The 23,618-nt window shown below is 45.0% G+C and overlaps 1 protein-coding gene across 2 annotated transcripts in view; it reads right to left on the bottom strand.

Moving 5' to 3' along the window:
• Positions 1-23,618, bottom strand: part of DOCK2 (dedicator of cytokinesis 2) — a 484,628-nt gene that overhangs the window by 83,069 nt on the left and 377,941 nt on the right. For both annotated transcript variants that reach the window (XM_043887430.1, XM_043887429.1), the window contains exon 30: positions 9,854-9,932. In XM_043887430.1, the coding sequence (XP_043743365.1) occupies positions 9,854-9,932 (79 nt within the window). The remainder of the gene's footprint in view (positions 1-9,853; positions 9,933-23,618) is intronic.

Below are 23,618 nucleotides of genomic sequence, written 5' to 3'. Positions count from 1 at the left end.
AGTAATCAGGATACAACAGGAAATAGATGTGTAACAAGGTGAGGTGAATTGGTATTGCTTTTAAGAAAAATTCCAGAAATCTCACACCTAACATGTTTGAGAACACCCGAACCTGTCAAATCTAATGAAACTTCTTACTAAGTTCTACCTCTATTATACCCGACTTAGTCCCTCAAAAATGTTTTATGTCACCCTATTCCTGATGTTCTTTTTGTTAAAAGTTGAGATATAGTTCATATATCATAACATTAACTTTTAAAAGTATACCATTCAGTGGGTTTTACCATACTCACAGGTAGTAAATCATCACTATTACTTAATTTTAGAACATTTTCATCATCCCCCCAAAGAAACCTTCCACCCATTAGCAATCACTACCATTGTTCCATCCCGCTCAGCCCCTGGCAACCACAAAGCTACTTCAGTCACTGTGGATCTGTCTCTTCTGACGTTTCAGAGAAATGGAGTCATAAAATATGTGACTTTTTGTGTCTGGCTCCTTTCACTAAGCATAATGTTTTCAAGGTTCACCCACATTGTCGCAGGTGTCAGTACCTCACTTATGTTTATTGCTGGATACTATTCTGGGTATCAGTATACACAGATAAACTACATTTTGTTTGTCCAATATGGACATTTGGTTTGTTTCCACCTTTTGGCTTTTAGGGCTTCCCTGATAGCTCAGTTGGTAAAGAATCTGTGTGCAATGCAGGAGACCCCGGTTCAATTCCTGTGTCGGGAAGACCCACTGGAGAAGGGATAGGCTACCCACTCCAGTATTCTTGGGCTTCCCTTGTGGCACAGCTGGTAAGGAATTCGCCTGCAGTGCGGGGGACCTGGGCTCAATCCCTGGGTTGGGAAGATCCCCTGGAGAAGGGAAAGGCTACCCACTCCAGTATTCTGCCCTGGAGAATTCCATGGACTATATATAGCCCATGGGGTTGCAAAGAGTCGGACACATCTGAGCCACTTTCACTTCGCTTCACTCTAAAACTGAAAAAAAAATTACAGGAGGAAGATTAAATACTCTTGGGCTTCCCTGATAGCTCAATTGATAAAGAATCCACCTGCAATGCAGGAGACCCCAGTTTGATTCCTGGGGTCAGGAAGATCCATTGGAGAAGGGATCAGCTACCCACGCCAGTATTCTTGGGCTTCCCTTGCAGCTCAGTTGGTAAAGAATCTGCCTGCAATGCGGGAGACCTAGGTTAGATCCCTGGGTTGGGAAGATCCCCTGGAAAAGGGAAAGGCTACCCACTCCAGTATTCTGGCCTGGAGAATTCCATGGACTGTTTAGTCCACAGTACTGCAAATTTTTTAGGGCTTCTCTGGTGTCTCAGAGGGTAAAAAGTCTGCCTGCAATGTGGGACACACGCAGGTTTGATCCCTGGGTTGGGAAGATCCTCTGGAGAAGGAAATGGCAGCCCACTTCAGTATTCTTGCCTACAGAATCCCATGGACAGAGGAGCTCGGTGGGCTACAGTCTGTAGGGTCGCAGAGAGTCGGACATGACTGAGCAATTTCATTTAAGCTTAAGCTTTGGCTTTTATGGATAATGCTGCTATGAACATTTACATATGAATTTTTGTGGATGTATGTTTTTGGTTCTCTTGGATACATACTTAGGATTACACTTTATTTTCTTTTGATTTCCCTCGTTGAAGATCTTTGTGAATCACGAGACGGTAAGTCCAGTGCTTCTCTTTCTCAGTAGGTCAGAAATTATGCCCCTCAGCCTGGATGGGAGGGAGGTTTGGGGGAGAATGGATACATGCATGCGGGCCTGCATGCTGTCACTACAGTCGTACCCCGTGGACGGTAGCCCGCCAGGCCCCTCTGTCCACGGGATTCTCCAGGCAAGAACACTGGAGCGGGTGGCCATGCCCCCCAGGGACCTTCCTGACCCAGGATGGAGCCCACGACTCCTGTAGCCCTGCACTGCAGGCAGATTCTTTACCGCTGACCCACTGGGGAAGCCCGGATACATGTATATGTATACTGACTCCCTTCACTGTTCATCTGCAATTATCATAACATTGTTAATCAGCTACACCTCCATACAAAATAAAAAGTTCAAAAGAAAAAAAGCAGTAACGGTGCCCCCGAGTGTTTCACCTACAGCCCTGTCCAGTTCTGCCCGTGAGGCTCCGTGGGGCTGACCCTGGCACTGAGGGGAGGCTGTCCTGGCCAGCGGCTGCATGGAGGGCCTGGGAGTGAGCAGTGGCGGCGACTAGACACAGCTGGACCTCCTCTCTGCACCTTCCTGACTCTTGCTCCTGAAGAGTCAAAACCAAATGAACTAATCTGGCATTCCAGGCAGTTTCCAGTGTTTTCTCCCACAGCAAACTGCCTATTCCAGGGAGGGGGAGGAGCTGGTCTGTTCAGACTCACAGATACAGTGCGAGCACCTCGGTCCCTGTGGCACTGTTTATGGTGGTCCTCACACCTGAAGCAGCCAAGTCTCATCCTCTCATCAAAGCCCAGCTCAAGTCCCACCACCCTCACGAGGCCTTCCCAGAAGGCAGAACTCATCAGGCCTGCTCAGCCCTTCCAGATTTAAGTAGTGTGAGTAGGTGCAACCACAGATGTGGATTCATCCACTGCTCCGCACACAAACTTGTGCCCCACTCACTTCCCATGACGTGATGGTCCAGTGGTTCAGAGCATGGGCGTACCTCACAGACGAGGGGACGAACACCAGTCTCTCTTACTGGCTGAGCTGTTGTTGGCTAGTTACTGGACCTTTCTGAGCCTCATTTTTCTTACTTATAAAATGGAAAAAACCATGGTAAGTACCATAGAAAGTTGTTATAAGTGCTGGATCAAATAGTATGTGCTTGGAGACATCCACCAGTGCTCCATTGATGGAGCGCTGGTGTTGGCCATGGTGCTGGTTCCTCTGTAAGGTCCACCAGTACCAAGGGTCCTGGCTTCCACTTACTTGTATCCTTAATGCCAAATTCAGCACAATGGCTTGAATATAGTGCTCCAAAAAATATTTATTTATTGATCTCCATTTTGTTAGAGAGATTCTCCAGTTGTTTCAGAAGATATCAGGTTTTTCTTTCCTCCCTGCCCCAAGCTGCCTGGTGGCATTTTATTAAGAGCCCAGCTGGATGGCTCAGGGAAGCCACAGAATCTTTGGCAAAACACACAGGTTCCTTTTCCCTGCGGAAGAAGTAAGGTGATTTCTGATTGGGAATTTCATATTTTGAAACCACAGGACAATAGAAGGTTAAAGCTGGGATAAATTTCCAGGTCATCTGATCCAATTCTATTCACAGATGTAAACAGTAAGATCCAGATAAATTAAACAACCACCCAGTCCTACTGCTATTGGGTGTAATTAGAACTCAGCTATTTTAATTAACTCTCAAAAAGTATAAATGTAACATGCACATAGTAAAAAAATTAAATGGTTGAAAGGTTAAATAGTAAAAGTTATTTCCATCCTAACTTGGACCCTAGTCTAATTCCCCAGAAGAAAATATTGTTAACAATTTACTAGCTATCCTTCCAAAAAATTTTGTGTATAAACAAACATATATATAGACATCTTTTTTTAATAGTCTGCTCTACTTTGCTTTTTTCTCTCATCAATATCACTTGCAGATGTTTCCACATTAGCGTATACAGATCTGCTTCATTCTCCTTTATTGCTGCATGGTCTGCTGCTTTAAGAATGCATTTCAGTTTTAACTGGTTTCCTATTTAAGGACATTTAGCTTGACTCCAACTTGTTTCTTCTTTAGCATCCATGCTGTAATCAACATCCTTGTTTATACATCTTTATGCGTGAGAGACTGCTTTGTAGTATATGTTCCTAGAGGTGGAACTGCTAAGGCCCAGGGTCTATGCAGATTTTGTTATTGTTTGTTTGTTGTCTTTGTTGTTTGTTTTCATAGATACTATCAGGTTGCCTCCCAGAATTCCAATCCAATTACCAGCTCCCTTGTCATGGACAAACTACCCTAACCTTCTCTTTCGACAGTATCTAAAGGGGGCATCCCAGATGGTGCTAGAGCTAAAGAAGCCGACTGCCAATACAGGAGATGTGAGAGACATGGGTTCGATCCCTGGGTCAGGAAGATCCCCTGGAGGAGGGCATGGCAACCCACTCCAGTATTCCTGCCTGGAGAATCCCATGGACAGAGGACCCTGCTGGACTAAGCCCACAGGGTTGCACAGGATCAGACATGACTGAAGTGACTTAGCAAGCATGCAAACTACTACCCAGTTTTGTGATCTCAGTTCAAAAATCACTTCCTGGAGAAGTCTTCCCAGCTCGCTTGGACTAAAGTAAATTGACCCTCATTTCAGTCTGTTCATAGGATTCAGGACATATCTTAAGAAGAACTATTGGGCTGGCCAAAAAGTTCATTTGGGTTTACCATGTTACAGAAAAACCTAAACGAAACTTTTGGCTAACCCAATCATTTATTTTGTCTCCTCTACCAGATATAAGCATCATGCAAGCAAGAACCTCATCTCTTATCTTCTGTTATACATCCAGTGTCTAAGATCATGTCTAACCCAGCATGTGCTCAGGAAATATTTATTGACTGCGTTCATTAATAAGCCCAGCACTTATGCATGTGTCCTTGTTAGACCCTCCCCAGAAACTATGCTATTTGTATTATGGTTCTCCCCATTTTTAGAGAACAGGAAATTGAGGCCCAGAGAGGTTGAAGAACTGGCCCAAGGTTACACAGTTATAAAAGGGTGAAGCTGGCATTTGAATCCAAGTGTCTGTTTCTCCAGAAGGTCTAGGCTTGAACTACTCTGCTCTTCTGCTGAAATTGCTTTCCTTCTTCTTTCTTGATATCCCAGTAGCCTTTGTTGCTGGTTGAGGTTCATACACTGGTTCATCAGATATCTTTACAGCAGAGATATCAAGAATCCTTGACCCTATAAGACTCTTTCTCAATGGCCTTGAATTATTATTTACCCCAAATTCTTAATTTAAAAAATAAAGGCCCAATACCCAGGATTGCTAAAATGCACTCAGCGTGCCCTCCCCTGTGGTGGAAAGACTCAGGTGCCATGGCCATTCCAAAGATGCCACTGATTCTTGGAGTGAAAGTTTCCAATTACAGATTCAGGTTGGGAGCATCAACTAGAGGTTGTCTGTGGCCCTCAAGCTAAACAGGCAGGGCCACAGAAGCTGTCGCCAGGCACGTGACCACCTTCCTGCCTGGAAGAGGTGTCCTGCCGTGGCCTCCCTGTGGGGAGTGCGACGGGCCGCTTCAGGGCTTCAGTGAGCGCTACACTGTGCTCCTTCGCTCACGTTTTTTGCCATCTCTGGTTACACTGCCTATGATAGAGACCAAGCCTGCCCTCAATCTTCCACAGTGGCTGGGGATATTCTGGAAGGTTTTCATTTCACAGGGTCTCCAGTACCGGTTCAAAAACGATCCCAAGATATTTGCTGCCTGGAAGCTGATCCAGAGATGCCTTAAGACTAAGGCTGGAATTAATGATGAAAGTGAAAGTGAAGTCGCTCAGTCTGTCCGACTCTTTGCCACCCCATGGACGCAGGCACCGCCACCCATGGGATTTTCCACGCAAGAATACTGGAGTGGGCTGCCATTTCCTTCTCCAGGGGATCTTCCCAACCCAGGGATCAAACCTCAGTCTCCTGCATTGCAGACAGACACTTTACCGTCTGAGCCACTAGGCAGAGCCAATTTGAGCTTCCCAAGTGGAGCGAATGGTCTTAGTAGCAAGCAGATACCCGCCTAAGATGGGAAAATTTACCTGGAGCCAAAGAGCACATCTGGTCCACTGATTCCTGGGCCAGTCAGAGTTTTCAACATCTAGAGGCTAACTCCTAGAGCAGGCAATGGCACCCCACTTCAGTACTCTTTCCTGGAAAATCCCAGGGACGGGGGAACCTGGTGGGCTGCCGTCTATGGGGTCACACAGAGTCGGACATGACTGAAGTGACTTAGCAGCAGCAGCAGCAGCAGAGGCTAACTCCACAGCCAATCACTGTCGAGATCTCTACCCCAGGGCCAGGAAGAGCTAACACGAACCAACAGTGTTTCTGGAACTACCTAGAGTTGTCTCTTAGGTCCAAAAGGCACCCTATTTCTGAGTACAGAAGAGTGAAAAGACAGGCCTGGGGTTGAATTCCAGCAGCCCCACTTAATAGTTAGATGACCTTTAATAGGAAAATCAATCACTTCTCTGAAGTTCAGTTTACTCACCAGTAAAATGGATATTTCCCAACATAACAGGGTTGTGATAAGGTTCAAAATGCCCTAAATCAAGGTCTAACAAAAGTTAGTCATCTTCTTCAAAAGCTTGGATGCTAGAAGATGGATTTATAGTCTGCTATTGAGACTCCAAGGTCGTTGAGGGCAGAGCAATGTTCTGCTTTGCTTCTCAATTTCTCAAAGCATACGTGTAATAGTCTGGACTCATGAAAATTGCTCTTAAACAAAAATTCTCACTGAGTTAAACTGGAAATCCTCTCTTGGTCTTCCTTGACCAGGCAAAGAGATGTGAATGTCAAGGCCCAGTATCTTGAATACGCCTGGGAATGCAATTTTTTTTAGCCTCAAGCAGGAAATGTCATTTTTGTAATTCCCAGGTCTAGTCACCTACAGAATGGCACCCACAGAGCTTCCTGCCTTTTTGCCCTCTGAATCATAAAACCACAGTTCCGCAAAAGATACTCAGGATAATCTCATTGTACTTGCCCCCTCCTCTGGACAGCAGCTGCCCAAGCCAGCAACACTTAGTGATGGATGCTGTTCCTGCTGATATTAAATGCATAATTAATGAAACTGTAAGAAAGAAACAAGGCATGTTCCAGGCAGGGTACAGAGAACAAATCCATTCTCACATGAGTGGGGTGAAGGTAGAACAAAGATAAGGTTGAAGAATGATCCTCTTCTTGAGTGCTTCCCAATAAATATCTATGGACGTCTCATTAGGAAAAGAGACTTATTTCATTTTGTAATGTTGGCCACTTTCCATTTTACAAATCTCGTGGGTGTGACGGTCCTAGGCAGTGTTGTGGTGCCCAGAAAGGTGGCTCCCTACGGTCCTGTTTGCGGAGAATGGGGTTCCCAGACCTGACATGTCTAGGGGCATCACCACCATCACCACGGTCATCATCGAAATGATAATGAGTTAATGCTTATTACACAGCCACCACGTCCCTGGCATCGTTCTATGTATTTTGCATAAATTAATTCACTCAATCCTCTCAACAATCCAATAACATCGCTACTATTAGTGCCATCATTTGATGTGGAGGACAGTGAGGCACAGAGAGATTCAGTAATTTGCCTAAAGTCACAGAACTCTTAAGTTCAAAGCTTCCAGGTATGAAACCCCCACTTCTCTGGGCAACTTTTAGATGCAGATTTCCTTTCAGGAAAGCTGGATAAAACCTAAAAGAAAGGCATGAATCTGAGCTTCTCTTGGAAAGTATCCCCTTAAGACTATGGAGGAGAGCCAGAGCCAGGAAACCCAGTCTGGGGCTGCCACTGCCAACGCCCACGGAAGGAGACGGGCAAACCAGCCGGTGGTTTTACGGCACAAACACGGCCTTGCCGCTGGCCCCGAGGTGTGCTGTCCCCAGCTGCCCTGCAGAAAAGCTGTGGCCTTATTATTAACTTCCCGGATCACATGCTCATAACCGGAGCCTGCAGGCATCTGGGCCACATTTGGAAGGGGATCAAACACTTCTCCGGATTCAAACAGCCGAGGTGACATGTTTTGTTTCCATGTCAAAGATTTATACCTCTCACCCAGCCTCTGCCAAGCAATCAACCCCAGTGTGGGGGTGAAGCTCCAGCTCCAGCCTGTGGCCGCAGTGATCTGCAGGCTCCGGTGCCAGCCGCCGCTGTGTGTTCAGGCCACCTCTGCTCTGACACGCTATGTGACGCCAGGCTGTCTGCTCACCGCCTGGGAGCCTCGGTGCCCACAAAACCCCGGCAGGGAAAATCACAGCCGTGTGACTACCTTGCGGGGCAGTCGGAAGGACTGAGAAAGATAAGGCATAAAGTGTGAGATCCTGCATGTACAACACTGTCAGAAAATGGCAGCTGTTCTTTTTATCATCATTATCATTCTAGTTCAGTTGCCTGATTTAAATACAAGGTAGTGGGAGAGAATCGTATTCAAAGATAATGTGGTGGTTTCATTGCTAAGTCGTGTCCGACTCTTGAGACCCTGTGAACTGTAGCCTGCTAGGCTCCTCTGTCCATGGGATTCTCTAGGCAAGAATACTGGAGTGGGTTGCCATTTCCTTCTCCAGGGAATCTTCCTGACCCAGGGATTGAACTCAAGTCTCCTGAATTGCAGGCAGATTCTTTACCAACTGAGCTATGAGGATAATATTATTCAACGATAGCATTTATTAAGTATTTATAGGGTGGTGCTGCCTAGCAGAGTGGATCTCACAGACCTCAGCCCAAGGGTCACCTCCCCAGTTGCTGTTGTTCAGTCGTGTCCGACTCGTTGTGATCCCAGGGACTGCAGCACGCCAGGCTTCCTTGTCCTTCACTATCTCTTGAAGCCTGCTCAAACCCATGTCCATCGAGCCGGTGATGCCATCCAACCCTCTCATCCTCTGTCACCCCCTTCTCCTCCTGCCCCCAATCCCTCCCAGCATCAGGGTCTTTTCCAATGAGTTGGCTCTTCACATCAGGTGGCCAAAGTATTGGAGTTTCAGCTTCAGCATCAGTCTTTCTAATGAATATTGAGGGAATATTCACCTCCCCAGGGAGACCTACTATGTGCCAGACACAGAGAATAGAGTCTTTGTGGCTTCATACTCGCAAACTGACTTTCTGCCAGAGGAAAGAAAGAGAAGGGGCATGTGGGCAAATGAGAAAGGCAGCAGCAAGCGCTGTGGAGAGGCGACGGCAGGCGCAGGGGCGATGCGTGGTGACCCCAGGACTGCGGGGCCTGCGAGGGATCAGGGAGGGGAGGCCTCCTGCAGGAGGAGGTGCTGGGTCAGGAACTACTGCCCTTCCTAACAGGTGAACTTCCCAAGCAAGCGCACATTTCCATTCTGAAAAAACCCCTTCAAAGTAGCAAGGGGAGGTGTTGTGAGCATTTTACAGAAGAGTCCGCTGAGACAGGGATGCAATCCAGGCCTTGCCTGAGGTTGCTCGGTGGGTCAGAGCCCAGACAGGAACTGAACACCCGAGAAGAGCTGGCAGAAAAAGCTGTTGCCCCAGTTTGCTGGCTATTTCCTAAGCTTGTGCTTGAAGAGATCCTGGGGATCAGGAGCTTCCCTGGAGGGGGGAATTCCCTTTTAAGTATCTTCTCTCTCACACCTCAAGCCAGAAATAGCAACCTGGACTTGTCCACAAGCCTTTGAAGAGCTGGTTCTTCTTGCCCGGGCCATGAGCACACGCGTCACTCTGTCTGCCCAGGACCTCTGAAGCTCACAGAGGTCCCAGGTCTTGTCTGTGTGCTAAAAGTGATTTCTGGAGGTATCAGAAAGTCAGAGTTTCATCTTTCAGTATCTAAGAATGGCTGCTTTTCTAGGTACTGGGGAATAAAAAAAGTTAAAAAAAAAAAAGTGATAAATTTTTAAAAGGTAGCACCCACTCTGACAATGAATGAATGCAAGTCTCCTCTTTAGCACAAGATACATTATACAGTCACATTTGCATATGCTCCTCAGTTGATGACTATTTAATCAAGGACTGGGTTCCAAATGCTAAGTACTTCCCTCCCTCCCCAAACCCGCACCACTCTGTGGAAACCCCCCGAGGCACAGGCATAGCTCCCAAGTGTTTCGGGATGTGTCTGATGGGCCATCAGCCAGGTCGCTGGAACAGCCCTGCCAGGACAGTCCAAGGCACGCCCAGTGCCTTACACTCACCTGGAACTCAAAGTTTGTGTTTTCCAGGAACTTCTGGTTCATGGTTTCTGCAAACTTGTTGATAGCTCTCAGGAAGACCCTGGAAGAGGAGAGAAGGTCACCAGGCCATCTGAGCACGCTACCCTAGATGTCCCTCCCCCATGCTTCAGCCTGAAGGTCCCTCAGTGAGCCTCCCGGAGATTGAAGGAAGAGGTCGGCTGACCCACATTAGCACCCGCTCACACTGCGGACCTGGGGCCATGTTTACCTGGCCCTGTCTGGCTTCCTTTAGAAAATTTGTATTGTCTTTTGTTCAAACTGTTACAAGCTTGTGGCAGAAAATTCATGTCATCCAGAAAGATAGGAAGAAAAACTGCCACCCCCCAAATAAATAAACAAACAACACACCAGCCATCCTATCATCTAGGGAAAACCATCCTTGACATTTTGATGAACAGAATTTCAAAGGTCTTCCTAGACATATATACACAAACCATATTTTAAAGATAGCATTTTGACAAATGGGGTTAAACGATAAATGCTGTTTCGCAGCCTCTTTTACTTGACAATAAATTGTGTGTTCCTTTCATGCCAATGAATTCCGATATATATCATTCCTTTTAATCACTGAAGAACATTCCATTGTATGGAGGCATCACAGTTTCTTTCATCAGTCTTTTATTGATGGACCTTTATGCTGCTTCTCAGCATTTCCTGTCATAAACAGTGTTTCACTGACCACTCTCTTATGTATGCCTTGCGTCTCCCATATATACCTCTTCTCGGCCCTTTTCTTGGAAGTGGTAATGCTGATCAAATCTTATGCCTATTGAAAATTTCTGTACCTGTTGTCAAATTGTGTCTTTTTGAATGTCTTGCCATCCATCTCTTCCTCTCCTTTCCCCCTACTGACTGCCCTCGTAGCCTTTAACTCTTGCCCTTTCAACCTCTAGAGTGCCTTGCCCTGTGGGATATCCCCAATCCTATTGATCACCCACTTCAATGGCTCCCCAAGGCCCACAGGATAAGTCCAAGCTCTTTCTTTTGACAGTGAATGTCCTCCATGACTGCCCCCACCTTCTTTGCTAAGATCATCTCTCATGGTTAATCTGTGCTTTAGGTGGTTTTCTGAATGTATAGCTGTGTTCTTTTGTATAGAATGGCACCTTCTTCTAAATGCTTTAGGACACGGTCTGTTGCGTCTTTCAGAACTCCAAAAGACAGTCAGTGCAACTGCCTTTCCCAGACTTGATCATGGTCTACGAGAAGTTATCTGTGTGATTCAATAATGACTGTCTCCTCCACTAGACTGTACTTGCCTTGAAATCAGAGACCCACTCCATAATCTCATCTACTCTCCAATGTACATGCTTCTGACTCCCTAATTTGATATCTTCATCCCTGGCCTTTCTCCTGAGCTCCAGCTTGAATTCCAGCTCTCAGCTCTGTGCTCTGACTTAGATGGCTAACAGGCATTTCAGACATACATGTCAAACGCTCAGCTCCTATTACCTGCCTCTTTCTGTTGTCTTCCCATCTAAGTTAACAACAACTCCATTCTTCCAATTGCTCAAGGGGTGCGGAGGACTCAGCATCCTTAACTTTTCTTTCTCTTACATCTCCACTTGACCTGTCAGCAAAACCTCTTAGCATCACTTTCAAAAAACATCTAAATTCAATTACTTCTCATTACCCACTGCCCACTGACCTGAACCAAGCCACCATCATTTCTCTCCTGGATTTTTGCAGCTGCCTTCCAACTGCTACATGCCTCACTGTGGCCAAGTCTCCATGGTGCATGTGTTTGCAAAATCTAAGAGGGCAGGGTCCAGACCTTACCTGTACTATAGCCTATAATTTTTGATTAACAGTGGACAATCAGTAATTTCTCTACTGAGTGGCTGGTCCAGAGGAAATGTTTATTTGGTTACCCATGGGAAGTCAGAAAAAGCAAGTGTTTATTAGGAGGTTATTGCTTTGTGTACTAACTGGGACTCAGTTCTGTTTTGGAGCTTCTGAGAGACTGTATTGAACATACCAGAACATGAGTAGTATCCTGGGCTGTTTCCCCATTATTGCCAGCCCATCATTGGTTGAAAGTTGCTCCTAGAGACTTCATGTCCCTAGCACTTCTGGTCTACCCTACAGGTGGGCTGAGCACTCTCCTATAGCCAGAGAAAGCCCACGGAATGAAGGAAGGAGGAAGCTCTCAGGATGCACAGGCAATGTCCATCTAAGTGGCAGATATATTTTGGGTGGGCCATGAGCGTGGGAAAGGCAACTATAGCTACATCAGGCGTTGTTTGTGTTACATCAGGCATTGCTTGTAAAGAAGCTGGGCCAGGTGTTCATTAAACACTAAATGTTCACTGAACAAAGAAGGTAATGCCTCCTGGTATCAGGATCACAAGATTTGTACACACACGTAGACGCACACAAAACTGGATGTTTTCTAGCTTTGGTACTTCTCAGCAGTGTGGATTTGGGACATGTTAACATCATGCTTGACATTTAAGTGTCCTTGCTTGTGAAACAGCAGCAGTGTAACCTTCACAGGGTTTCCACAGGGCATAAAGGCAGATGTACGGTCAGTGCTGCGCGGAGGGCCTGCCACAGGCTGACGAAAGCAACATGGCAGCTCTGGCCGCCCAGACCCCTCTGTGTGACTCCATTCTCCTGCTGGCAGGGACCCCTGACAGCAGAATGGACAGTCAGAGGACAAGCTGCGGCCAGCAGGACGACGTCAAGACAGGAAACAAACATCCTGCAGAATCCTCCACCCCGTCAGGCTGCCAAAAGTGAGATCTCCTCGGTGTTGTTATTCTGTCATTTGCTAGTATGCCTTTGCAAAACCACTTACGTTTTCTCCTTAAAGATTAGTATCTGATTCCCCAGATGGAAAGGCATTGAGCGGCTGTCATATTATGTATAAACATCTCAGACTGTCTAATATGATACCAAAATGAGGGGTTTTACGCATCTGCAGCAGCAATAAAACTATCAGGAGTTTCAGTAACAGTTATTATTTTGATTGTCAACCTAAATCTGTCTCTGCCTCACAAAGGCCAGTCCAATAACTAGGAGCTAATTAGTCCCCTGTGCAGATGGTGGGGACTAGTGGCAGATAGGGGCTGAGAGACAGTAAACCAAGGCTCCTCCCTCTTTCTGGATTCTTCTGCAGCCATCCTTTGGAAGTCAGAATGTCACTTGACTTTGATTTCCCACATATGGGTTTGGAAAAGCATGTCTTTTGTATTCTCTAAAAAAAAAATTGTGCTTAAAGCCTAAGCATTAATTTGTTGAAGTGGGTTGTAATGAAAACACACTCAACTCTTTCTGTTACTTTAAAAAATGAACTTGAATTGTTGCAAACAAAAAGTTCATAATCAAATATCAACCTAACGTTTCCTGCATTTCCTTTGAGATGCTTAGCAGGCTCTAAAAACGTTAATAATAACCACAGTCACAGGTACCAGCAGGCACCAGGCTCTGCACTAAGTGCTCGGCATGGATCCCTTCCTGTTTGTTTTTTTCTTTTCATTTTTAATTCTCACATTAGCTCTCTGAGTTAGATAATCATTTTCATTTTAGAGACATGAATTCAGTTAACTTTCCCAAGAAGCCAGCTAAAACATGTAAAAGTAGGATTTAAACAAACGTATGGTAAAGGCTAATAGAGTTTTGCCAAGAGAGCACACTGGTCATAGCAAACACCCTCTTCCAACAACACAAGAGAAGACTCTACACATGGACATCACCAGATGGTCAACACCGAAATCAGATTGATTATATTCTTTGCAGCCAAAGATGGAGAAGCTCTATACAGTCAGCAAAAACAAGACCGGGAGCTGACTGTGGCTCAGATCATGAACTCCTTATTGCCAAATTCAGACTTAAATTGAAGAAAGTAGGGAAAACCACTAGACCATTCAGATATGGCCTAAATCAAACCCCTTACAATTTATACAGTAAAAGTGAGAAATAGATTCAAGGGATTAGATCTGATAGACAGAATGCCTGATAACTATGGACAGAGGTTCGTGACACTGTATGGGAGACAGGGATCAAGACCATCCCCAAGAAAAAGAAATGCAAAAAAGTAAAATGGCTGTCTGAGGAGGCCTTACAAATAGCTGTGAAAAGAAAAGAAGCAAAAAGCAAAGGAGAAAGGAAATATATATCCATTTGAAAGCAGAGTTCCAAAGAATAGCAAGGAGAGATAAGAAAGCCTTTCTCAGTGATCAGTGCAAAGAAATAGAAGAAAACAATAGAATGAGAAAGCCTAGAGATCTCGTCAAGAAAATTGGAGATACCAAGGGAACATGTCATGCAAAGACGGGCACAATAAAGGACAGAAATGGTATGGACCTAACAGAAGCAGAAGATATGAAGAAGAGGTGGCAAGAATACAGGGAAGAACTGTACAAAAAAGATCTTCACAACCCTGGTAATCACGATAGTATGATTACTCACCTGGAGCCAGACATCCTGGAATGCGAAGTCAAGTGGGTCTTAGGAAGCATCACTATGAACAAAGCTAGTGGAGGTGATGGAATTCCAGCTGAGCTATTTCAAATCCTAAAAGATGACGCTGTGAAAGTGCTGCACTCAACATGCCAGCAAATTTGGAAAACTCAGCAGGGGCCACAGGACTGGAAAAGGTCAGTCTTCATTCCAATCCCAAAGAAAGGCAATGCCAAAGAATGTTCAAACTACTGCACATTTGCACTCATCTCACACACTAATAAAATAATGCTCAAAATTCTCCAAGCCAGGCTTCAACAGCATGTGAGTCATGAACTTCCAGATGTTCAACTGGATTTAGAAAAGGCAGAAGAACTAGAGATCAAATTGCCAACATCTGCTGGATTATCGAAAAAGCAAAAGAGTTCTAAAAAAACACCTATTTCTGCTTTACTGACTATGCCAAAGCCTTTGACTGTGTGGATCACAATAAACTGTGGAAAATTCTTCAAGAGATGGGAATGCCAGACCATCTGACCTGCCTCTTGAGAAACCTGTATGCAGGTCAGGAAGCAATTGTTAGAACTGGACATGGAACAACAGACTGGATCCAAATAGGGAAAGGAGTACATCAAGGCTGTATATTGTCACCCTGCTTATTTAACTTATATGCAGAGTACATCATGAGAAATGTTGGGCTGGAAGAAGCACACGCTGGAATCAAGATTTCTGGGAGAAATATCAATAACCTCAGATATGCAGATGACACCATCCTTATGGCAGAAAGTGAAGAAGAACTAAAGAGCCTCTTGATGAAAGTGAAAGAGGAGAGTGAAAAAGCTGGCTTAAAACTCAACATTCAGAAAATTAAGATCATGGCATCCAGTCCTATCACTTCATGGCAGACAGATGGGGAAACAGTAGAAACAGTGAGAGACTTTATTTTTGGAGACTCCAAAATCACTGCAGTTGGTGACTACGGCCATGAAATTAAGACGCTTATTCCTTGGAAGAAAAGCTATGACCAACCTAGACAGCATATTAAAAAGCAGAGACATTACTTTGTCAACAAAGGTCTGTCTAGTCAAGGTTATGATTCTTAGAGTATGGTTTTTACAGTATGGATGTGAGAGTTGGACTATAAAGAAAGCTGAGCTTCAAAGAATTGATGCTTTTGAACTATGGGTTGGAAAAGACTCTTGAGAGTCCCTTGGACTGCAAGGAGATTCAACCAGTCCATCCTAAAGGAGATCAGTCCTGGATGTTCATTGGAAGGACTGATGTTGAAGCTGAAACTCCAATACTTTGGCCACCTTATGTGAAGAGCTGGCTCATCGGAATAACCCTGAAGCTGGGAAAGATTGAGGGCAGGAGGAGAAGGGGATGACAGGATGAGATGGTTGGATGGCACCACCGACTCAATGGACATGGGTTTGGGTGGACTCTGGGAGTTGGTGAGGGACAGGGAGGCCTGGCGTGCTGCAGTCCATGGGGCTGCAAAGAGTTGGACACAACTGAGCGACTGAACTGAACTGAACTGAAGCTGCCTTCAGAACCTCAGTATTTAACCACCGTGCTATTTGGTCCACCAAGAAATCTCTGTAATTCTGTTCAATCCAAGCTGTAAGCTCACCTCATAAATATTGACATTGATGAGGACATTGTAGTTTCCATGCCTATACCCTGTGCCAAGTGCTCTACAGACATTGTTTCATTTAATCCTACAAACTGAAATAGGTGTTATGGTGGCACCCATCTAACAGAAGAGGAAACTCATCCCTGGAAATATCAAAAATTTTCCCTACATTCACACGGCCAGTAAGCACCGGAGTCCACCCAGTCTCAGGCTTGCCTTTCTTCAAAGTATCTGCAGTTAGCCACAGAGATCTTCTGGCTCCCCTGAAGGCCAGCCCCGTGGCCTCTCAGCACTGGCACGCTCCACCTTGCGCCCACAAGGGAGCCCCTTCCCATTGAGTCCGCATCGCCCTGCTGCTCTGCCCACAGCTGCCTGGGCCCAGAACCAGCACTGGACTCAGGGAAGTCTTCCACAGGCTGGCTAGAAGCCCGGGGGTGATCATACGGGCGCAGTGAAGGCACCCTAGCCTGGATGGTAGGAGGTCAAATCCTTTTAGGCAGTTGAAAAGCAGAGCAACCAGGGAGAATGCAACAGACCCTGGCCTGAGTAGCAGCCATGAACAGATGACTCCGAGGGCAGCGGAAGCCAGATACAAGAGAAGTCAGCTGCTGCGAGTAGGAAGAAGCTGGCAGACAGCGAGCCAAGCTCCAGGCTGGTATCCTGAAAACTGCTCCACATGAAGCCTCTCTGTAGCCGCTGGCCCAGGTTCCCAGCTTCCTATTTCCCTCCATGTATCAGAACAAATCCTCATTCCTGGAGACAACCGCAAGTCCCTGTGGGTCTCATGTCCTGAATAAACCTATGCACAGCACGCACTAGTCCTTGGACAGGATGCGGTAATGGAAGGTGCATGCAGACTCCCGCAGGAGCTGAGCAAGCCTGCCTGGGGGCACACTCCCACTCTGCTGCCCTTCCAGGTTGTGGCCTTGAGTGGGCTGCTTCCCCTCTGGGACCCTCAGCCTCCCCCTCTGTGTGATGAGCCGCATGTGAAGATGAAATGAGATGCAGTGCATGAGGCTGGGGGCCTCAGTGCGTAAGGGTCCTTAATAAGTGCCCGTTGCACTGCTGTCCTCATCCTGAGCTGCCCAGCCACCTTGCAGCTCGGAGGCAGGAGGACCGGGGATGAGAACGCTCCAGTGTGACAACCAGCCCATGCACACTGGTTGTACGATGTGAATAAAAGAGGCAACTGGAGGTGGACATGCCCTTTCCAGTGAGAAAGCCCACGGCTGCAAGGGCTTCCCTGACTCCCATTCCCCTTGGTGCTGTGGTTCATGGGATGGGATTGATTCTACTGGTCAAAATTTGAAGATGGAGATAAAAGAGCTGGCCAGGGAAAGGGAGTCCTTCTTCTTCCCCTAGTAGCAGTGAGAAAGCCGTTTTCCCAGGTCAAAATTTGAAGATGAAGATAAAAGAGCTGGCCAGGGAAAGGGAGTCCTCCTTCATTCCCCTAGTAGCAGTGAGAAAGCTGTTTTCCCAGAGCCTTTATGTGGCTTCCTGCACAGCACACAAGTTCTTCACAATATTGTACATGAACAAAATGTGCCCTGGAACGTCTTTTCCCCTCCTCCATCTACACTTCGATCTAGGAATTAAACATTTCGGGGTTGGGGTGAGGGGTGAAGTTTGGGGATTTAGACACATCCCTAAAGCTTCTCTAAATGGACTGAATCAACACAAATATATTCCTGGGCATCATGGAACCGAGAAGTTAGAGGGGATCAGAGGATCCCAGTTCATGGTCAGGGCATGGCCCACTCCAAGTGCCCCCTGATGGATTCTGGATTCTAGTTAGGGGTGCAGCAGTCTCCTGGGACTGGAACCCAGTGGCCCAGGTGAGTGTCAGGATTAGATGTGCTGTGCTGGCTAAAAAACCCATGGAGAAGCCTCCTTCTGGGTGATAGGTTTTGGAGTAGGTGGGATCTACAAAAAGGAAGTAGGTGGCAAAAATTAATGATGGTAGGAGACAGGGGGAGTGGGTGTCAGTGATTGTTAGCAAACTGACAGGAGTGCCCCGCATATAGTGAGAACTTCTCTGCTCAGCATTCTAAGGTCAGCTACTATGACCCTACTCTGTGCCTAGTGTGTGCTGGAGATGATATGAGATCTCAAAATATGTCACTGGTAAGGCAGATGAGATCCAGTCCAGGTGTATCTCTTTTGTGAAATACTGTGGATATTCCCAGATCATAGGGGTGTGAGAGCTAAAATAGTAGCTAACATTTATGAAATGCTTGTTGTATGCCAAACACTATTCTAACTACTTTATACATACTATTTCATTTTGATCCTCACAAAAATCCTTTGTGATAGGTCTTATTATTATCCCATTTTACAGTGAGAAACACAGAGTCCCGAGTGATTAAGTAACCTTACCTGAGGTGATGTAACTATTAAATGGTGGAGGCAGGATTTGAACCAGGGCAGTCGTAAATCCTGCCTTCTCTGGGCCAACGCTGTGCTCTGAACTCACTACAGTGGCTGCAGCATTTGGTCATACTTCCACGGGCATACTTACTGTCTCACCAACAAGACTGTAAGCACCCTGCCTTCTGGCACCATGGCGTGGATAGGCCTGTCCACCCGCTAGACTCTGATGCCCAGGACACTCAGTATGCTTGTGTTGATGGACTCCATTTAGAGAAGCTTCAGGGATCTGTCTGAATCCCCAACCCCCACGCCTCACCCCTACTCCAAATGTTGGATTTCCAGATCAAAGTGCAGATAGGGGTTCCTAGGTATATTTTGTTCATTTGCAATGTTGCGGAGAACTTGATCATTTAAAAATTAACCATGCCACACACATCAGATCTTACTGAATGTTGCATTGTACCCAAAAGAAAAATGCTCTCACAGGAGGTACTTCTTGCAGTAGACATGTCACTCTGTCTGCATACACAAGCAGGACACAGTCGAGGAGACATTTAGATCCGGAAAACTCCATTCCCTCCTCCAACAAGCAGATAAATCATAAACAACTAATACACACATACATAATAAGCAACAACAGGGAAATTAGAAAAGCAGAAAATCATAAAAATATCTAATAGTGAAGAAAGGAAGGAGACTGCTCCCCTCGTGGCTCAGATGGTAGAGAATCTGCCTGAAGTGAAGGAGACCTGGGTTTGATCCCTGGGTTGGGAAGATCCCCTGGAGAAGGGCATGGCAACCCACTCCAGCATCCTTGCCTGGGAAATCCCATGGACAGAGGAACCTGGTGGGCTACAGTCTATGGGCTTGCAAAGAGTCAGACACAACTGAGTGACTAACACTTTCATTTTCAATAGGGAAGAAAGGAAGGAAGTAAAGGAGGAAGGAAGGAAGAAAGGGAAGGAGGGAGGGAGGGAAGGGGAAAGGAAGGAAGAAGGAAGGAAAAGAAGATATTGTAACATACAGGGCAACCAACATATGAAGTGTGCCTTGGCCATATGAATGGATGGAGCTTAGGCTGCATATTTTTAGAGAAGAAAAAATGACATTCTGGGAAATACTGATCTGGGTTACATCATGGTGTATTTTCCATTTGTCCAATTTATGTTGAAACCTTCCGCTAACTAGCTGCGTGACCTTGGGCAAGTCACCTCTTTGGGCATCTTTAAGTTATCTGAGCCAATAAATAAGCAGTTTGCACATATTACAATGCACTTCATAACACAAGCCTCTCTATTTCACAGGATAAAGCAGTAGAGACTAAGAACATGGGCTCTTAAATGAGAAATTAATATTAAAATGAGAAATTAATATCAAAAATACTTTAAAAACTCATGTATTTGGAAATTAAATGTCTACTTGTAAATGATGGGTGTATCTAAGAAACCACAACAAGGAAAATTAGAAAATATTTGTAATACAATAAAAATGAACAGAGAATTTACCAGAATTTGTTGCAAGCAGCTGAAGCTGCTCAATGCAGTTAAATACAATATGGTGTCTTGCATAAGGTATAAAAATAATGGACACGAACATAAAATTTTGTGAAATTTGAACAAAATCTGTACCTTAGCTAATAGTACTGAATCACATGTTAATTTCCTTTTTTAAAAACAACAACAACAGTATTTCAGGTCTACTATATCCTTCCACTTATCTCTACATTCATTCTGTTCAGTTTTGAGAGTTTGATATTAAAACTCCATCTAAAAGTCTCAATTTATCTATGTAAAAATAATTGTAATATGTAATAGAACTAAACGTAAGTTTGTTCTGTATTTTCCAAGTCTCCTGTAGATGTGATATTGTATTTTTATAACTTACAAAAATACAGTAAGGAAGTAAGCAAAGAAGAATAAAAGAACACAGACACATTGCCTGGTTTTGCTGGTTTTCGCTGGTAATACAACACCAAGTACTATAATGCTAACAACATCTATTCTGTGTTTCAGTTTCCTCATGTATAAAATGTGGGTTACAACATTTTATCATATCATAAAGTTGTTGCAAAGATTAAATGAGTCAATACATCTAAAGTATTTACAATGGGAGCGTAATAAATCTAGGTATACAATCTAGGTGTGTGATATAGTTAAATACAATATGGTGTGTGTTAGCTATTATAACACCATACAAAATGCAAAAACTGTGAAAAAGTTTCAAGTGCTCTGTAAATGGAAGGAATCACCATAGTTAGAAGATGAAGGAAGTCTACAAGCTGAACTATGTGCCTGCAAGAGAAAAATAGTCCTCTTTTCTGGTTGACACCAGGCACAAGCTTCTCTAGTCCAAGGCTATATTTGTTGTCTGCACCTGGAGATGGCAATGCTCCCATTGCCTGAATTCTTCCCAGGTACCAGCAGTGATCTAAGGAGTAGCTAGTCTATCCTCACACACACACACACAAATACCATGAAATGGATATTATAATTATCCCTACTTTGCAGATCAGAAAACTGAGATGCCAAGAGGTTAAATTACTTCCCAGGAAAGAGAAGGTGGCAGAACTAAGTCTGAAACCCAGGCTGTATTTCTCAGTTCAACTTATTTTATTTATTTATTTATTTTATTGGAGTATAACTGTTTTATTACTTTGCCAACAAAGGTCCATCTTGTCAAGGCTGTGGTTTTTCTAGGAGTCATGTATGGATGTGTTGGACTATAAAGAAAGCTGAGCACCGAAGAATTGATGCTTTTGAACTGTGGTGTTGGAGAAGACTCTTGAGAGTCCCTTAGACTGCAAGGAGATCCAACCAGTCCATCCTAAAGGAGATCAGTCCTGGGTGTTCACTGGAAGGACTGTTGTTGAAGCTGAAACTCCAATACTTTGGCCACCTGATGCAAAGAGCTGATTCATTTGAGAAGACCCTGATGCTGGGAAAGACTGAAGGCAGGAGGAGAGGGGGACAACAGAGGATGAGATGGCTGGATGGCATCACTGACTCAATGGACATGAGTTTGAGTAGGCTCTGGGAGTTGGTGATGGATAGGGAGGCCTGGTGTGCTGCAGTCTATGGGGTCATGAAGAGTTGGACACGACTGAGTGACTGAACTGAACTGATAATTGCTCTATAATGTTCTGCTGTGCAATGAAGTAAATCAGATATATATAGACATATATCCTCTCCCTCTTTGCCCTCCCTCCCACCCCTCCCCCCATCATTTCCCTCTAGCTCATCACAGAGCACTGAGCTGAGTTTCCTGGGCTTTATAGCAGGTTCACACTAGCTGTTATACACATCATAGTGTATATGTGCCAAACCTAATCTCAAATGTAGGAATTTAAGTATGCAGCAAATCCTTCAGAGATGCAAACGTTTCTACTCAGTAGACGACTCCAGTTTCTGAGGTTCCCTTGCCTGCCTTTCTGCTCAGTTGCCCAGTCCAGGATACTTGCACGTGCTCCACATGCAGAGCATGCTCTGGTTGGCCTGGCACACTCTTCTCCCAACTCCCACCCCAACACTTGCTTTTCATCTCTCAGAGCACAGATCTAGATCACATCTTACAGTTCTCTTAATAAAGTACCTCTCTTATATAACCCTGCCATAATTTTACATTATGAGATTACTTGATTAGTCTGTCTCTTCAATTGGATCACCAAAAAACAGTGACAAGCACCCTGAATGGTGTTATCTACAAGTGTATGTGTGTGTGCTCAGTCATATCTGATTCTTTGGGACCCTATAGGGTTTAGCCCACCAGATTCCTCTGTCCATGGGATTCTCTAGGCAAGAAGTCTGGAGTGGGTTGCCATTTCCTTCTCCAGGCAATCTTCCCAACCCAGAAAATGAACCTGAGTCTCCTCCATCTCCTGCATTGGCAGGTGGGTTCTTTACCACTGCGCCACCTGGGAAACCCTAGGTCCCTTAGAAAACTATATTCTAATTTTGCAGGTTTAAAGAAGCAAGGATATTGTATTGCCTCTAGGATCCTGTCCCCCCTCAAAAGACTAAAGCCTGTGGCTAGCTGGGACTTCAGATAGGAACGTTCCTTCAAAGCACTTCCGCATGTTTCCTCTGGGGTGACTGTTGGCAGCTCAGAAGGGGCGGCTGGCCTGATCAGGGAGGGTCCCACCTCTCTGGGCGTCCATCCTCCTGACCCTGTATCAGTTGCGGAATGTCTGTGCATTTGTTTGTCTGCTCATCATCCATTTCTGGTAGTAACTCTCAGATTTTCCTTTGAAGAATTACTCCCCCAGCCCCCCCACCTTTGCTCCCAGACTTTGTAGTTTGGATAAAACTAGCCACAGCCTCCCCACTTCCAAAGCTAGGTCATATGAACCAAGCCTGATGAAACAGCATATTTCATTTTACTGGCCACAGAGTTTTATGGATTGGGATGTAGCTTGAGCTAGATCTTTGAAAATTATTCTGGGAATTTTGCTGTACCTCCTGAAGGAAAAGCTTCTTCTTTCTACTGGGGCTGCTAATCCAACAAGACATATTTCTGGAATTTCTGCAGTCAGGTTTCTACTGCAAAGAGAGCATCCGCCTTAGAATGAAGCCAATAGAGAAAAGAGCAGAGATAGAGATACAGAATCCCTGCAACACTGTTTGAGCACCTAGATATATCCATGCCCGCAGCCACAACTCTGGGCTCTTTAAATTGCCTGAGCCCATAAATTCTCTTTCTGTTTGGCAAATTTGAATTGTATTTCTTTAAAAAAAATCCTAATCAATAAGTACCCATTGTTACCAAATGGGAAACATACTGGTGAGGGATAAATCAGGAGTCTGGGATAAACACATGCACACACAACCATATATAAGATAAATAATCAGCAAGACCTGCTGCATAGCACAGGGAACTCTACTCAATACTTTGTGATAACATATATGAGAAAAGAATCCAAAACAAAATGAATGTATGTAAATGTATAACCGAATCCCTTTGCCATATGCCTGAAACTAACGCAGCACTGTAAATCAACTACACTCCAATACAATTAAAACATTTTTTAAAACTTTAAAAAAGTAATGCCCATTGGATATACAGAGCTTATTACAAAGTATCAAAAACAGAGCTTATTACATCCATGTTTATGAATGTCAGGTTCCATGCCAAAAGTTAGAAATGCAGAGATAAGCTGGACCTAGTTCTTGCCTTCAAGAAGCCATTCTCTGGTGGAAGAACAGTCACAAGAGACAATGACAGGGCAGGGGGGCAAGTGCTATAACGTGGGTGCGTGTGTAAACAGAGAGGGGGGAACATGCTCTCCTACCATAAAGGTGGCCCAGAAGGCTCCACAAAGGA

The sequence above is a fragment of the Cervus elaphus genome, chromosome 25, assembly GCF_910594005.1.
Source record: "Cervus elaphus chromosome 25, mCerEla1.1, whole genome shotgun sequence".
Classification (NCBI taxonomy): Eukaryota; Metazoa; Chordata; class Mammalia; order Artiodactyla; family Cervidae; genus Cervus; species Cervus elaphus.
The sequence above is the reverse complement of the archived record's forward strand: the minus strand, read 5'-3'. Positions and strand labels throughout refer to the sequence as shown.